This window comes from Primulina tabacum, chromosome 5, assembly GCF_025594145.1.
Source record: "Primulina tabacum isolate GXHZ01 chromosome 5, ASM2559414v2, whole genome shotgun sequence".
Classification (NCBI taxonomy): domain Eukaryota; kingdom Viridiplantae; phylum Streptophyta; class Magnoliopsida; order Lamiales; family Gesneriaceae; genus Primulina; species Primulina tabacum.
Genome location: NC_134554.1, coordinates 33,465,669 through 33,484,113, shown reverse-complemented (window position 1 = coordinate 33,484,113; position 18,445 = coordinate 33,465,669). Strand labels below are relative to the sequence as shown.

Below are 18,445 nucleotides of genomic sequence, written 5' to 3'. Positions count from 1 at the left end.
GCCCATCCCAAGCCCAAATGGAAGACAGGCCCATCAAGGGCCCATGTATTCTCCTATAAATACCAGGTTTGAGTGTTCAGTTATGGTCATTCAATATATTGTTTTCAGCAGCACCCTTAGCTGCTCCCCCCATATATCCTCAGTCTCTGACTTGAACGTCGGAGGGACTACGCCAGGACACCCTCCTGGCCCCCTCCTAACGATCTTATTTGTGATTTCAGGCTCAGGGTAATTTCAAAATCTGCGTCTGGACTAGTGACACTTGCTGGAATCGGACCCTAAATTTTCCGTGAGTATCACTTGGCGCCGTCTGTGGGAACTTTGAGTTGAGACGTAGAGATGGTAGGCAGGAGAGGGAGCAGAAGAGCTAACTCAGCATCATCGCGTCCTCAGATGGGACCCAAACAATCTCGTGTTGAGACAAGACAAGAACAACAGCGTCTTGAGACGAGGCAGGAACAACCTCGTCAGGAAACAAGAGTTGAGCAACCCCGTCATGAGACAAAGGTCTAGCCACCCCGTCCTAATGAGAATGTGGGGAATTTGACCCTGGAACAATTGGACCAATTTATTACCCGGACGGTGGACGAGGCCATGAAGAGGAACCAAGAGTCTATTTTGGCTGAAGGACAAGCCACTTGCCAGGAGCGAGAGGAGAATGCTGAGGGCCATCAGAGCAGGGCTGAAGAGACGCAACCCCTCCAAGGGGGGGAGAATCCCGAGATAGAGGAGATGTGGAAGGAAATACAGATGTTGAGGCAGCAGAGCGCCGGCACCCAAGAGAAGAAGTCCTTTTTCACTAGACATTTTAGAAGAAGGGGCTTCCTCCAAATTTTCGACAGTCAAATGTGGGAGAGTACGATGGTCGTACTGACCCAGAAGAACATTTGGGAAGGTTTGAAAACACAGCTCTGTTGCATCAATATTCAGATGGAGTTAAGTGTAAGGTGTTTCTGGGCACGTTGGTGAGGTCAGCCCAGCAATGGTTAAACACCTTGCAGCCCAACTCTCTACGATCTTTCGAGGATTTTTCCGCTGCTTTCTTGCACAGATTCGCTAGCAGCAAGAGGCACCAAAGAAATTATTTGAGCTTGTTTGTGATGAAGCAGCAAGAAACTGAAACCTTGCGAGAATTTATCCAGAGTTTCAATGGTGCAGTGCTGGAGATACCAGCAGCTATCTCCGACATCATGATAACTGCCTTTACCCAGGGACTGAGAGGAGGAGTGTTCTTTAAATTGTTGGTGAAGAAACCTCCATCAAATTATGATGATATATTATCTCGGGCAGAAAAATATATAAATCTTGAAGATGCCCAGCGGCATAAGAGGATGGAACAGCGACCTGGGGGAAGTAGGGTTGAGGGAGCGGAAAGAGGAGGTAGGAAGAGAGGCATGGGCGAGAGAGAGGATGATAAGGCTAGGGGGAGAGGACAATTCTCATCCCATGTTTATCTGGATGGGAGTCGTGACAAGGTGATGGAAGTGAGGGAGCCCGAGGAGAGGTGGGAGAAGTCGCAAAAGGTTGAGTGCAGTGCTAGATTATTTTCGCGGGATAGACGAGAAGGATCCTCATCCAGGAGTCGACAGAGGTCTCGCTCGTCCCCTAAGCGTGTTCAAGGCCCTCCATGGACAAATCAGAGGGTTGATGACCAGAGGGGAAGGTCGAGGTCAAGATGTCCTTCAGAAGCCCGTCGAACCGAGGAGGGGAATGAATGAGGATAACCACCCTACGAGAGGAATGATTCATATGATCTCGGGCGGTTCTACTGATGGAGACTCTGGGCGAGCTCGGAAAGCACATGGGAGAAGGTTGGAGAACTTTGAGATATCTAGGGGTGCAGACTTACCACAAAACCTCGTCATCAGCTTTGGGCCGGAAGACATCCGAGGCGTTGTTACTCCACATAACGATGCCTTGGTGGTGACGGCCACCATTGCCAATTATGATGTGACGAGGATATTTATTGATAATGAAAGCGCCGTAAACATCTTGTTCAAGAGCACGTTTGATCAAATGAAGGTGGAAGGATTCGAGTTTGAGCCGGTGTTCACCCCGCTGTATGGGTTTGCAGAACACGCCATCCCGCCTTTGGGTCAGATTGTTCTTCCCCTATCCTTGGGGATTGATCCTCTGCGGGTAACAAAAATGATAGCCTTCACCGTGGTGGATACTCCATCAGCTTATAATGTAATTCTAGGACGGTCAGCATTGAAGGATTTTAGAGCCGTAGCTTCCACTTGTCATCAGAAGCTTAAGTTTCCTGTGGGAAAAGAAGTTGGAGTCTTGTGTGGGGACCAAAAAGTCGCGCGTTGGTGTTATGAAGGGGTAGTGAGGGAGGAGGGAAAAAGAGCGCGTGTAGAACTTAACATGATTAGGAAAGGAAGAAGTGGGTGGCTTGGTCCGGGTGAAGGTGCACGAAGAGCAGAGGGGAAAGTTGGACCCAGAGTAGGAAGGCCTTTTCAGAGTGATTGAGAAATTTAATTCTGAAGCTTATTACTTGGAGAATACTCAAGGCAAGGCTTTAAAGAGGCCCTTGAATACTTACCACCTTAGAAAATATCCTTCTGGATTTTATCGTTGATGTATTTCATTTTTGAATTTTCGCATGTAATCAGTTTGAATTTAATAAGCCAAGTTCTTATATTAAGTTCGTGGATGTTGTTGTATTGTGAGAATGAAATCAATTAAATTTTCCTGCTAAGGCATCGCCTAGCAGATGAGTAGAGTTTGGGAGAAGAAAAAATCTATTTTCCTGCTAAGGCATCGCCTAGCAGAAGAGCAGAGTGGAAGAGGAGAATTAAATTTTATTTTTCCTACTAAGACAGCGCCTAGCAGAGGAGCAGAGTGAGGAAGGAGAAAAATTCTATTTTCCTGCTAAGGCACCGCCTAGCAGAGAAGCAGAATGAGGGAGGAGAAAAATTCTCTTTTCCTGCTAAGGCACCGCCTAGCAGAGGAGCAGAGTTAGGGAGGAGAAAAATTTTATTTTCCTGCTAAGGCATCGCCTAGCAGAGTAGCAGAGTTTGGAAGGAGAAAAATTCTATTTTCCTACTAAGGCACCGCCTAGCAGAGGAGCAGAGTGAGGAAGGAGAAAAACTCTATTTTCCTGCTAAGGCACAGCCTAGCAGAGGAGCAGAGTTGAGTAGGAGAAAAATTTTATTTTCCTGCTATGGCATCGCCTAGCAGAGGAGCAGAGTGAGGAAGGAGAAAAATTCTATTTTCCTGCTAAGGCACCGCCTAGCAGAAGAGCAGAGTGAGGAAGGAGAAAAATTCTCTTTTCCTGCTAAGGCACCGCCTAGCAGAGGAGCAGAGTTAGGGAGGAGAAAAATTTTATTTTCATGCTAAGGCATCGCCTAGCAGAAGAGCAGAGTTGGGGAGGAGAAAAATTTTATTTTCCTGCTATGGCAGCGCCTAGCAGAGGAGCAGAGTGAGGAAGGAGAAAAATTCTATTTTCTTGCTAAAGCATCGCCTAGCAGAGGAACAGAGTGGAAGAGGAGAATTAAATTTTATTTTTCCTACTAAGGCAGCGCCTAGCAGAGGAGTAGAGTGAGGAAGGAGAAAAATTCTATTTTCCTGCTAAGGCACCGCCTAGCAGAGGAGCAGAGTTAGGGAGGAGAAAAATTTTATTTTCCTGCTAAGGCATCGCCTAGCAGAGGAGCAGAGTTGGGGAGGAGAAAAATTTATTTTTCTGCTACGGCATCGCCTAGCAGAGGAGCAGAGTGAGGAAGGAGAAAAATTCTATTTTCCTGCTAAAGCACCGCCTAGAAAAGGAGCAGAGTGAGGAAGGAGAAAAATTCTCTTTTCCTGCTAAGGCACCGCCTAGCATAGGAGCAGAGTTAGGGAGGAGAAAAATTTTATTTTCTTGCTAAGGCATCGCTTAGCAGAGGAGCAGAGTTGGGAAAGGGAAAAATTTTATTTTCTTGCTAAGGCACCGCCTAACAGAGGAGCAGAGTTGGGGAGGAGAAAACTTTTATTTTCCTGCTAAGGCATTGCCTAGCAGAGGAGCAGAGTTTGGGAGGAGAAAAATATTATTTTTCTACTATGGCGTCGCCTAACAGAGGAGTTAGAGGGTGAGGGTGAAGAATTTTTATTTTCCTGCTAGTGCGTCGCCTAGCAGAGGATTTAGAGGGTGAAGTGGGGAATTTTTATTTTCCTGCTAAGGCGTCTCCTAGCAGAGGAGTTAGAGAGTGAGGGTGGAGAAATTTTATTTTCCTGTTAAGGCCCCGCTTAGCAAAGGAATTACGAGATGTTGAGGTGAGAGTTTTATTTTCCTGCTAAGGCATCGCCTAGCAGTTGAGTTAGAAGGTGAGGAGGTTGAAGTTTTTTTTCTCTGCTAAGGACTATTCTAGCAGAGGAGTCAAGGGCACGGGGAAGTGGGAATTATTTTCCTTCAAAAGCTTAGTAGAGGACCTTGAAGATAGGGGCGACGAGGGCATACCGTGTTAAAAAAATTTATTTGGTTTGTCGTTAACGAACGATGTTTGTGAAAGGGGATCGGTTACGGTGACCGGAAGCGCAACGGAAGTTTAAAAAGTCGAAATTTTGCTTGAAATTTTCGGCCACCCCACATTTTGTGTAGCAAATACAAACAAACACATGTCATACATAGGGTGTTTGAGAGATATACCTATTAATCTTTAAAAGATTGATTGTGGCTCCAACCAAGTTGTAAACAACTTGGCTCTTCAAGGATGACAAGTCTACAAGCTCTCTTTTGAGCACTCCTTGCTCAACTATTAAGCCCACCACCAACTAGGTAGATCCCCTCTTAATTTGCACTAGAAAACTAAGAGGATTTTTCAATGAGAATTATTTTCTTTTCTCAACACTTGAAGAAGAAAAATGGAGAAAATTTTTGGAGAGAATTATCCTCAAAATTTCGGCCAACACATGAAAAATGAGAGGGGGAAGACTTGTCTTGGGTGTGGGAAAAGTTGATCCGAAAAGTTGCATGCCATGCAATATTTTAATCAAAAGTATTCACACTCATTCACCTCCCAAGCATGCAAAACCTAGTGGGCTTGTAACATTTACAAATGGCCCATGGACTTTTTAATTGTCTCAAACATATTTGAGCACAATTAAACTTTACTTGATTTTAGTCAAGCCCACTAGTTAAATAATTATTTCCAATTGGGCTTTACAAGGCCCAATGTTATTTAATTAATTCAACACTTGAATTAATTTAATTATTTGGACTCTACGGCCCACTAGTGTTTTATTAATTCAACACTTGAATTAATTTAATTTAGTCCATAATAATGTTTATGAAAATCACAATTTTCAAATACATTATTTACTTGGCCTATTTTTAATTTAGGAACACATTCATAAATTAAAAATTACATTTCTCTCATAGAAGTCATACTTCTATTTTTCTCAACGCTTATAAACTCATTTATAAGCCGTTCAACACATTGAACTATTTTTACTTCTCAACGGGATCTAGAAAGCTAGTACTTGTGTGGCCCTCAATGGTTCATTAATACAACTAGCCGTGAGTTCACATCTCCATGTGATTCGGACTAAACATGTCCTTATATGAGCATACCCCAATTGCTCCATTCTTACTTATCAACTCCTTGATAACAAGAACGTCAGAACTCAAGTCTGATAGTACCCAACCAATCATGTTAAACGCCTAGCAGCATCGCTTACATGATTCCCTAGGTATCAAATGATAGTGCCTGCAAGAACCATTCAATTATGGTTAGCGTACAGTACGGTCCCTTCAACTCATATATCCCGACCGATTCGACAACCATTGGTTTATCGAGAGTTGTCAATGAATCGATACTATGTGTCATGTCGTAGTTGCATCGATGATGTAATCTATGAAACCCCTTTCATAATTACCACCATACTCTGATCAGAGATTTCAACCTACATACACATGAGAACACATAGGATATCCATATCCGAAGGTAAGCGGTGAATCCCCGACTACAATGCATCGACTCCTATATGTTTCGACAGAACACCCAACCTTGCCACCTGATGACCCCATGAGAGTCGGTAAACAAGTCAAAGTGTAATTCTAGCACATAGAGTCTCAATGTTGTCCCGGGTCATAAGGACTAATGGTGTACAACCATAAACTAGGACTTTTCCACTTGATAAGTGAGAACCACTTGGAAAGTCCTTTTATGGAGGGTTGTTCAGTGCACTCTACCAGGAGGACCTATCTGCATGCTCGGACATCACAATGTCCCTACCAATGAAACATGGTACTCACATCGCAGATACTAGTCTCGAACTCGAGCGGCCTATATCCTTCTTAGTGGCGGCTGAATCGACTAGGAACTGTTTAGAATATACAGTATTACAAATATGAGTTTCATGATACTCATCATATGAGCATCTCATATTCTTTCTACTATTTGTATATTCAAGGGCTTTATTTATGCAACTAGCATGAGTATACAGATAAAGATTTGCCAAAACAATAATTTCAAATATTATTAAAATAAAGATTGCTTATACATAGAGTTTCATTGTGAACACTCGGCCAACACTTGGCTCGACGGGCACCTACTCTAACAGTTTGCCGTGGCGAAAATTACGGGGATCGGGTCAGGTCGCGAGGATCAACCTGCCCGGTCAGGTCGTGGGGGTGCCCCCAAAAGCTCTTCAGAAACCAGACAATCATTCGCAAGGGGCGTGCTTGGCCGAGGGCATGTTTGGGCGTCGGGGCGAGCTGGCGGATGAAGGGCGAGCAGGCGAGGGCGAGCTCGGGCGTTGGGCGAGGGGGAGCTGCAGGTGGATGGGCGTGCTCGGGGCACTGGGCAAAGGGGGAGGGGCGAGGGGCGATCCGACTGACGAAGGGCGAGGGCGAGCTCGGGCGTTGGGCGAAGGGTGAAGGGCGAGCGTGCAGATGGACGAGCAGGCGAGGGCGAGCTCGGGGCGTTGGGCGAGGGGCGAGGGGCGAGCTGGCGGACGAAGGGCGAGGGACGAGCGTGGCGAGCGAGACGAGAAGGGCAAGGGCGATCTCGTACGGGCGACCGTGCAGGGGTAGGGCAATCTCGCGTGGGTGAGCGTGTAGATAATGGGCAGACGGCGAGCTTGAAGGCTCTGGGGCTTGGCAGGGGCGAGCGGACGGCCAGGAGCTCGGGCGATCTCGGGAATTGGGCGAGGGGCGAGCTGCATGTTGGTGGGCAAGCTCGGGGCGAAGGGTGAGGGGCGAGCTGGCGGACGAAGGGCGAGGGGCGAGCGTGCAGGTGCGCACGGCAAAGGCTCGACATTGGCGTGCAGGCGAGGGCTCGACTGTGCACGCTGGGGCGAGGGCTTGGCTGGGCGGGTTAGCCGCGATGGTGGAGGGTATATGAGTTGCAGAGGAAATTATGAAGGAGAGAAGTGAAATGGAGTGAAGAAACGACCTTTATTTGCAGAGCCCAAACCAAATGTTGCCATTCAGGACGAGATTGCGATTTGATTTGTTTTTGAATTTTTGGAGACTGACGAGCGGCAGGAAAAAAATGCACAACTCGCACCCGGTAACCCGAGGACAGCACAACTAATCGAACTTCGAACCTGCGATTCAGTTCGACTCGGGAGGGGGAGACTGGTGATATCCCATGGATGAGCCCACTATCCTTGGCCCATCCCAAGCCCAAATGGAAGACAGGCCCATTAAGGGCCCAAGTATTCTCCTATAAATACCAGGTTTGAGTGTTCAGTTATGGTCATTCAATATATTGTTTTCAGCAGCACCCTTAGCTGCTCCCCCCATATATCCTCAGTCTCTGACTTGAGCGTCAGAGGGGCTACGCCAGGACACCCTCCTGGCCCCCTCCTAACGATCTTATTTGTGATTTCAGGCTCAGGGTAATTTCAAAATCTGCGTCTGGACTAGTGACATTTGCTGGAATCGGACCCTAAATTTTCCGTGAGTATCAGATTACATTCTACCTTTAAGCACACAGTATATATCTTGACAGCCAATTATACCAGTAGATGATCATTCTTCTTACATCAAACACACTAGATGTATATTGGATTACTCCTTGAAGAATAGTAACAAACGGCGGGTGTGTGATCTCCAGAGCGCATACATACATATGATGTCCAAAGATGACGAGCCGCGACCAATCAACAAATTTCCAACGACGACTGATTTTTTGCTTCTGCTCATGAGGTGCATATCTTTGCTCTTCAGCATGTTCCACAAGATATGGACATCCTCGTACTCACATCGTGACGGAATCTTTTATGTCCTGAAACATTGAAAACCTACTCAGAGCTCTTGCTCTTTTTGAACTAGCATCCATCTTAAGAAATGCGCGCGTACGTGCACAGATTCGGAGTAAAATATTTTTAGTGGTTTGCAAACATAGAGATTTGAGGTTCCATATTTTGAGTCATGTGGAATTATCCATTGTGAATTTATCATATAGGTAATTCAGGACTGACTATAGGAGGTAAAACCAAGCTTTTTTCTAAAATTAAATGAAATTTAAAAGTAATGTCATCTTCATACAAGACGTTGGTGTCAGGCATTTTGATGTCTGAATGTACGCTAGTTTTTAACAATAACTCAACTCACTAAATATTGATGAGAAAATATTAAATTTTTTTTACGACGTTGTTATACTTTTTGGTGTGTACCGGATAATCTCACACAAAAGTAACAACTGACTAACTATATTAATTGACAAAAACTTGTGTGAGACGGTCTCACGGGTTATATTTTGTGAGACTGATATCTTATTTGGATCATCCATGAAAAATTATCATTTTTTATGCTAAGAATATTATTTTTTATTGTGAATATCGTTAGGGTTGACCCGTCTCACAGATAAAGATTCGTTAGACCGTTTCACAATAGACATACTCATATTAATTAGGTAAATCGCACCAAACAACTTTGATCAAAATTACCAAGAAATTAATACGGAAATCAAAGCACAGCATCATTAACAAAAAAATGCGAGAATTTTCACCTTACTAGAAGGGAACAGATTTGAAGACGCTTCGAGGGCCTAGAAATTGTGCCGGTTATTTATATATTTATTTATTTTTGGGGGTTGTCTTTCCTCCGAATGAGGAGGGGATTTGCGTACGAGAATGGAACTCACAGCAACAAATTTCTGCGGACACGTTCGTTGGATTCCAACATTGGTTTCACCGTGTCCGATTCGTTTGATTGTGCGAGGTAATGAGACTTGATGATTGGGTTTCACAATCACCATGCTAGATTTGGTTTTATATGTTTGTTTTTTTTTTTATAAATTTTATTCTTATATTTCGTGTTTATTATTTTTTTTCTCAATTTTAGTCTTTTCTCGATATATAATGAGACATAATCGATATGGTGCTGACAGATACAATACTAAATCAACATTTTCATAAAAAAAATATTGAAATTATCTAGAATTGAAAAATATAGATTTAAGACATAAATTTAATAATATAATGAAAATCACAAAGAAATATTTAAAAAATAAATAAATATACAAATACAAAATTGCAATTTTCTCGTTGTCAAACATTGTATACAATCTTTTATTTCATTTTGTATAATACTTTTGCCACACAAGTACATACAAGTAAATATAATACTTTCAATTAGATAGAAGATTTATTTTCCCAAATAATTAAAATTAAAGGCCAGTTATATCTATACATATGTGTGTGTGTGTGTATTTGTGTATCACGAAATTTTACATGAAATAGAACATTTTATTCCCGGATAAAATAGGATCATTTAAATAGAAATATTTATCAACGTATAAAAACAAATTCTGCATCTAATAAATTAAGTTTACATTTTGACAGTATTCCATATTATCGATCACCGTATATTATTTATCACGAGTACTATGAGAGTTAATTTTAATATTTTAAATAATTTTTTAACTTGATTTAATTTTCACAATAATATAAATTATATAAAAGATAAATTCTTGATGTTATATTATTGCAATACTGGGATATGTTAAGATGTTCTTTATATCATAAAACTCTTATCATATTTAATATATTTGTATGGTTATATGTATTGTATGGATATATGAGTAAGTATCTCGTAAAATAATTTCATTGAAAAATAATATTTTTGGTATAAAAAAATATTCTTATATTCATATCCCCTGCGTCGCTTTTAGATTTTACTTTTTTCTGAAAAAATATACACACAGCAAATAAAATTTAAAGCTCGTCTGTACAAAGAAAAATTGGAATCCTCCATAGTTTTTTAATATTTTGTTTCTTGACACAGATTCAGTCACAATTTTATTTTATTTCCACAAATATATGGAATACAAAATTGTGAAGATGAAGAGAGCTTCCATCGCACTTGTAACACATGGAGTACATGTTTATAACAACGAGACTCACCGAGAAACCAAAGCGTCAGCTACAGCCGTAAAAATTTGCTATGCTATCGAGTTATGCTCAACGACGACTAATTGAAGTAGAGAGTACGTAAGAAAAATGACATACCAAAGGATTCCAAATTCTGTCACATTGTGAATAAGTGGTGATGGAAAAGCGAACGAATCTTACCGGCCTAAACGTCCGTCTAGTAAAATGCACGAAGAAGGAACTAGCAAACTACTCGGGAATGGCTTTCTGCAAACTTGCCATATATGTCAAGTATATGGTCCACAAAAACGCAAATGAACTATTCATCAAGGGCTGCAAAAGAGTGGCACATGGAAAATGTTAACAGAACATATTGGGTTAAAAGTAATCCCACTACTGCGGATTTAAAGCTTAGAGACTTCAAATTTCTGTACTGAACTGCCGGTATATAAAAATGTCAAGATAGACTCGGAGACGTTGAAGTACCTGCAGATGGACGGGAATGATCTTGTACGTGAAGAAATCACACATCGGCCAATATAGAAGGCCGTTTAACAATGTAGGGATCAGGTCTCGCTTCAATCTGGCAACAATCTCATTCCCATTTTCACCTTAATATAGCATTAAAGTAAAGCCATTTCAAAAGGTTGAATCAACACAAAAACAAAACTGACAATATATGTATAAGTTTCTTGATATATAGAGAAACCGTTTGTTTCTTAAAAAAATGATTCAGCCTAGTTTGACAATGTCAACATAACAAGGAGACATTATGGCAACCAAAATCTCCCTTCACTTTTACGACCAGATACAGTAAAGCCAAACTTCTTTGTTTTTTCAAGTTTTTGTCGCTACCAAAAGATTTTTTAATTTCAAAGGGGGATGATAAAGCCTCATGCTTGTCTTAGAATTGATGCATACTTGTGTAAACTCATTATCTACAACTAGTTGCATTATTTTGAAATTTACAATAGGTAATCATTGAATAAAAAAAATTGTTGAGCATTTTGGAAATTCGTTTCAGATTCATAATTTTGAACTCTGTTACACCCAAAAGGTTAGATTTTTTGATGGTCTTCAGATCCTTAGATACTGTGTTAACTGAAATGATGATGAAACGACGGTTTCCAAATCTATATCAAAATCTTTCAATTCATACATAGCTTATAAAACACCACAAGGTAAAATCCCACCATCAGGTTTAACATTACCAGCAAGAACATACAATGACAAACCCTAGCAAGATTAATTTATATTTGATCCAATCAGTAAGATTTTAAACTCATTCATAGATATTGATGTTTGTCGCTGAAGTAGATGTTTCGACATCTATATACTGCATCCTCGAGTGAGAACAAATAGCTATAACCTCAGAAGTCTTATATTCAATACTTGTGTTTGAATGGCTGGATTTGGATTTGAAAATCAATATTAAATGAATGGATTTAACAGAAATTTCAAATGCCCCCGAAATGAGCTAATAATGCATTGGATTTGAAAGGTTTATTTCAAAATCATTATTTTATTCTTGTTGCCAAATGTATAAGATGAATTTGGAAGATGGATTTTAAATCCATACAGCTCAAATAGACAATCCAAATGTAGCATTGGGGAATATAAATTCAACTAATACAATCAAAATACATCGGAAGGGAACAGATAAATGACATAGATATTGACAGAACGATATTGCTGCAATTTTAGTTTTCAAATATTGCAAAGAAAGGGTAGCATACCTTGAAGAGCTGCATTAAAAGAGAAGAAAATGCCATTTATAGTAGGTCCATAGAAAAGCTGTCCCATAGTCAACTTCTTGAAAGTACTTATCACATCGCGCTTTGGTACCACTCTCCCCACAAAATTAAACCAAAAATGCTGCGACGGACCTAAAATCATCAGCCCAAAACCAGCCATCCTCAATGTCCTTATTGGATCCCATGCATCGTGTGGCTCCATAGTAATTGTCTAACAAAGTTCAGACACAAGTAATCAATAATCTCAAGTCATAATGCTTCACATACCGGTATTTTATATTCACACCCAAAAACAAATAAACATTTTGTATCAACAGCACAATGCACTCTAATCAGTTAAATTTCCCAAAATTTACAACATAGAATTTGACATGACTGCACATTTTTTACTTATGATCAAATTCCGGCTGATAAAATCATAGAAAATGAATTATTGGAGCACACAAATTAACAATATAGCCCCAATAAAGACATTATTTTTCATGCAATAATCAAAGTCTTACGGCTTCATGCGATAATCTTAAATAGTTATGATAAACCAAACTTAAAGAATGCCAAAATGCACTAACCATTTATACCGATCGAAGCCAATCTTTTCATTAATCGAGCTTTAATATGGCAGAATCTAATCAGAGAAACTTACGAACAGAGGAATTAACAAGCATGTAAAACCACCTGCGAGGTGACATCAGCTGCTGCGTAAATAATGGCCGAAGATATGCTCTTTGTCAAAATCGGACGCGACTCCAGCATGCCTAAATACCAAGCCAGGAGTCTCATGTTCGAATTAGCCGATTTCGATGAATACCGCTTGCTCGAAATTACGAAGTACGAGGAAATTCTAAATGGGCTTCCAGAAATATTGGTTCTTCGATGGAGCTCGGACGGGCTGTGGCATTGGCGGTTGTATATGCCATAGAAACGTCGCTCCGGGTGTTGGAGAACAGCGCATTTGGCGAAGTTTGTTATGAAATCAAATCTCATTTTTGTTTCTTAAATCCTTTTTAACCGGGAGAAAACACAAAGTATTTGACGGAGGAAGTTGAAACTTGCGTGCCTCCGAGGGAAGCTAGAGGAAAAGGGCGGCGGAGATTGGGGAAGAGCTGTGGAAGAGAAGATTCAGATTTCACTGTAAGGCCTAGGTCTAACAGCGAAACCAGACCGATCCATTTCCATATACGATTACAGTCACTCGGCTTTGGGGACCCTAAGTTAAACGAGGCATGAGGAGCTTTTTTTTTTAAAAAAAAAAAAAAAAGAAAAACAATTCTTAAATTATATATACACACACGCATCAATTATTGTGATTATTAATAAGAAATAAAATAAGAATAATAATATTAATAATCCAAATAACATGAAAATAAAATTAACAGTAATAATAAAATAATTTTCATGAAATTAGGGTTGGGTGTAGAGCATTTTCCATGGTGTTATCAATAGACTAAAATTTATAGTTGTTAATAGAAACGCAATTTTATTTTTTTATATCGTGTAATGCAAAACTTCGTATTAAACAACATACAGACATAAGAGATTACACATGTATGAGTGTCATGTTAGACTCATGATTCAGGATACGAATGTGTCTTATTGTTGATATTCTCTCGTATCATACAAATATCACTTTTATCATTTTTTGGTTAACGATGCCATCTTCGCGACTTATAAAGATATGATATATTCTTTATTTCGTGGCTCGCGTTATCAATACAACAACATCAACCGTTTAACACAATTAACTATAAAAGTTTTTAGGAGGTCAATTATTACAACTAGTGCACCGACGCACGCGTTGCGTGCTTGTATAATATTTTTTATAATTCATTTGATTTATATTTAAATGATGATCAAAAAATAATTATAAGAAATAGTTAAGGACTACACTGTAATTTTGATATATAAATTAAAAATTAAATTGAAAAATAAAAAAATGACCTTAGTAAGAATTGAACTTATAATATAAACCTCAGGAAACAATGACTCTATCCGCTGAACTACATATAACTTACATTAAAATTTTAACATTTTACTAATATATATAATTATTAAAAAAGATCATGACACCAAAGTTAGTTACTATAAGTGTCTCAAATTTAATAAAATAGTATAGATATTTCCATCATGTAACGTTAAAGAACATCAACTCCCCTTACTCGCTTTATTATAATTTTTTAAATATATATATATATATATATATATTGTTATTTTAATAGTATTTTAAAAAACCAGTGACTGCTTAATATTTGATCTTATGAAATTATTTGATTTGTTTAACAAATTGTATTTTTAATTTAAGATTATATTTACACATATCAAAGGAATAAAGTTCGTGTTATCAACACTATATGTAAAAGTTGAAATTCTTAATGCTCCAACTATGTTACGCTAATTAGATTTTACAAAAATATCATACCATTTATAAATAATATTTTCCATATAATTTATTCATTCTACGATATTTAATCCACTTTAAATATTAAAAAATTCATATATTACCTTAAAATTTACATATTTAATATAATTATATTATTGCTATTCAAATAATAATTAAAATTATAACAAAATAATAATCATAATCTTTATTTATTTACGTAATCGTCATTATTTTAAAACTTTTGATTAAGTAGCCGTGGTAATTAATATCCCAATTGCCATCCAGCCCAACAACAAATCAGATAGCCCAATCTATTAACCCGATTTTATTCATATTCATATGCATATTTCAGGAAAATAATACATTCATAGCCAGGCGAAAAATCGGACTCTGAATCCGGAACCGTTGAAAGGAGGCCATAGTCGAAGCAAAATTTGATAAAGCTTGACGGTATTACCAGTGAGGTGTAATTTAACCTAATTTTATATGTTTTTCAGTTCTATTGTCCAAAAAATTTCAGAAAATGGTTAGTTGTATTCAGTTCTTATATTCGTGTGATTTGAAAAGAAAAAGTGAACTTTTTTTACAATCAGGATGCGTGTTTTCATGTGCTGTTTCCAATTTGTGTGACAAGGGAAAGTGAGAACGAATGAATTTGATGTCTGTAAATTAGAAGCCATTGAGCTGATACATCTCTCACGTTTTTCGATTTTTTATTATTGACTTGTGATCTTATTCTGATTGTCGTTGTTTCCTTTTGTTTTATGTTCGTCTAATTTGAATGAATTGATTTGATTTTTTGCTCTAATCATCTTTAAAGTTTAAGGGTCTTGAACGAGTTAGTAGTAAGCCACTTACTACCTGTGGAGTATTTGTATAAAATTTATAATTCAGTAAACATATTTTTTCCATGTCAAACATCCTAGCTGTGTATTTATTGCTATAAAAGAAGTTGCTTTTCGTGTATTCTGAGGTACGATTTGTTGGAGTGGGATGGGCCGGATGCGGGGGGCACAGCTACGGTTGTCTAACATACTTGGGGTACAAAAATAAATTTTGTAAGAATTTCACAATTACAATTTTCAAATTGATTCATGGGATCAGGATGATCAGCGAGATTGATTGACTACTGCTTATACTTCTGAGGATGACTTTTCTGCAAAACTATTTCGTAATATTATACCCTGTTAATAGTTCTGCCTTCATTGTTCTTGTAGTACCACCTAGAGGGAAGCAATGACTAATCATGAGGGAGTAGTGGCTGCACAGATACCCACAAGCTTTGGACATGAGCTTCGAGCTTGTCTTCGCTGCCGTCTTGTCAAGACGTATGATCAGGTTGGCTTTATCCCCATAAATTTATGTCTTCCTGTTTGTTTCCTTTTTTACTTTTATATTTTTCATTGTCAATATGAAATTTGATATTTTCCATGTTTTACACATGCTGCGATTGCAGTTTCGGGAATCAGGGTGCGAGAACTGCCCTTTCTTTCAAATGGAGGATGACCATGAACGCGTTGTTGACTGCACCACTCCCAATTTCACCGGGTTTTACTCTTTTAGTATCACTTATAGAATAAATAATTAGTCAGAGAAATGAAACATTTTGTTGCTGTAATCTATTTCACACTATTTGTTTTATGAATCAAATAGGATAATCTCAGTCATGGACCCTGGTAGGAGTTGGGCTGCTCGGTGGCTCCGAATCGGTATTTTGATTGCTATATTATTTTAGAATCATGTCGCTCTCACTTATATAAAATGATTTTTGGTATCACAAATATAAAAATTAAAGTAGTTGTGAGTCGATGAATCTTAAGATAGATAAATAATTATCTGTATATCATATCAAGCTTGGAAATTATGCATGAAGAAAAAACGTGTTTGTTTTGATTTTTCCCATTCTTACAGTATGTCTAAAAAACATTCGATATCACACCCGTGTGATGAATTTTGTCTTCTTTCATTTTCTTTAATGTAAAGTCATCATGCCCAGTGCAAACAAGTCCAGAGAACTTGGGATTTGTTCCTCATTGAATTAATTCTTCCAAGCTGGAGTGTAAAAGATATGTGTTGCCTCGTATTAAACCTATGCTTTAATCTTGCAAGGCGTCAAAAAATTCTCAACATAGGCATCACTATAACTGGGGAATTAAACCACTCCGCATCTCCTTGAAAAACTCGAGAATACCTCGGGACAATGCTTAGTTTGCCTCTCTGATTATTTTTCTACTTGAAGTCAACTGTAAAACCATTTTATATCTTTTCCACGGCCATTATGTCCACATAATAGTCATCTGTATTCTCCATGATGCATGTTAGCACAACTATGTTCAAGCTGGCAAATGGTGATTTTTCAGAGCCTCGAACCATTTAGATTTCCTTTTTTAAAAAACAATTGGCTGCTGTAGACAACCTGCATTTTTTCATGCTAAAGACAGAGGCCATAATTACCAACTTATGATAGAATGGTTGGAAATATCTGTTAAATATGACTTATAATGTTAGCATAAGATCTGGAAGATAGATCACATCAAGGACAAATGTGAACTTTACTATTAGACTTTTTAGGGGAAATGAAGAAGGATTTTCGCATTCTTTCTTCACCATTATTCCTCTTTCTTCCATGAACCTTCAAGAGAGAATGGGCTTGCTCATTTTTCATCTAAGTGAACATAATTTCTTTTGCACATCCTCACTCTCCCTTTTGCATGCTGTTTTGATGCATACCTCTACATGTCTTGTTAAGATTGAAAGATGTACTATGATTATTTCGTTTATGTGATTGTTTTGAAACTTTTCAGGAAAATTTGTTCCTGGTTGTTACACACTTGCAGTTTCTGAAGCACTCCCTCACGACCTGCAGGTATGCTATCTTGGGTATCACTTCAAGCAAATAACCCAAAAAATGGTCTTACCCTACTATCTATTAGCCCTTCTTCATCGATCCGTTAGCCCCGTGTTTTCGTACGTGGTTTTAAATTTTCTTGACTAGAAGGAGAAACAAAATAAGATGGCTCCATATCAATTTTGAGTCGGCCCCAGTCATGGCCAATTTTATCAGTGTCACTCGACCTTTTCTGCACGCAGAAAACTCTAGAGTTCCATTTAGTTGATCTTGACTAAAGTAAATTAAGCGTGTCACTAGCCGTTCTTGTTCACCATATAGTCATAATATTGCTATTAACGTTCTTTATTTGTCATGTCTACTGTTTCTGGTAAATTATTCGCATGATTGCAGAATATTTGTGAAGACGAGCATGTGCCATATGTTCCACCAAAACGAGCATAAGTGATTGAATGTTTGCCCTGATGATCATCTCTACTTCTTTAGTATGCATCTGTGGGGTCGTGTCACATAGCTATGTCATTTATTTTGATGATTCAAGAAGCATTTTTGAGTTAATTATATTTTTTTTATGAATAAAGAAGCGTTCTTGATGCTTGTGTTGCATTAATGAACAAGCTGTTTAATGCTTCTTCTTTTTTCTTCATTTTTTCAATCGCATGCCCCTTTTATTGAATTTCTGGTACTTAATATCTGTTGTAAGTGAAACTCACATATCTCAATAATGATATGTTATTGTTCATTTTGAGTCCGAACTTTTGTAGATTTGATTTTAGACTTCACTCAAAAAGTATTGTACCAGTAGAGATATTTTTTTATCTTATAAACAAGTGATTATCTCCATGAATTTTCAATGTCGGACTTTATTTGCATTCCCGGCGATGTCGATTTTGTATTCCATATATACCAAGAATGTTTTTAAATCTTCTACTTGAAATTAGTTGGGTGTGGATCTTCATCGTTCATTTAGTGTGGGTGTCATTCCAAATGAATGTGGATGGGCACCCCTAGTGTAGCACATAATCTCCTAATGGAACCTCGCCTAGGTTGGATGGAAGAAGTCGCCATCAATGTGATTAATTGATTCATTGAAATTGATCTCAATTTTTTTTTTTTAAAGATCTCAAATATTTTCGGGTCCTTCAATTTTCAATTAAAACAAAT

The 18,445-nt window shown here is 38.5% G+C and overlaps 2 protein-coding genes across 6 annotated transcripts; one reads left to right on the top strand and one right to left on the bottom strand.

Moving 5' to 3' along the window:
- Window positions 1–10,227: 10,227 nt before the first annotated feature.
- On the bottom strand, window positions 10,228–13,260 carry LOC142547436 (uncharacterized). Its single transcript, XM_075655737.1, has 4 exons — window positions 12,732–13,260; window positions 12,039–12,267; window positions 10,789–10,913; window positions 10,228–10,635 (listed from the first exon to the last, which is right to left on the bottom strand). The coding sequence occupies exons 1-4, from the start codon at window positions 13,038–13,040 to the stop codon at window positions 10,552–10,554; spliced, it is 747 nt and encodes a 248-aa protein (XP_075511852.1). The 5' UTR covers window positions 13,041–13,260; the 3' UTR covers window positions 10,228–10,551.
- Window positions 13,261–14,723: 1,463 nt separating this feature from the next.
- LOC142547435 (transcription elongation factor SPT4 homolog 1-like) lies at window positions 14,724–18,027 on the top strand. 5 transcript variants are annotated; one of them, XM_075655731.1, is made up of 6 exons: window positions 14,724–14,897; window positions 15,651–15,771; window positions 15,890–15,981; window positions 16,087–16,142; window positions 17,238–17,299; window positions 17,675–18,027. In XM_075655731.1, exons 2-6 carry the CDS (start codon window positions 15,670–15,672, stop codon window positions 17,723–17,725), a joined length of 363 nt encoding a protein of 120 aa, XP_075511846.1. In that variant the 5' UTR covers window positions 14,724–14,897; window positions 15,651–15,669; the 3' UTR covers window positions 17,726–18,027. The 5 variants fall into 5 exon arrangements, with proteins under 5 accessions (XP_075511846.1, XP_075511847.1, XP_075511848.1 ...); XM_075655732.1 differs by having other exon boundaries at window positions 14,730–14,883; XM_075655733.1 differs by having other exon boundaries at window positions 14,738–14,897; window positions 15,661–15,771.
- Window positions 18,028–18,445: the final 418 nt, after the last annotated feature.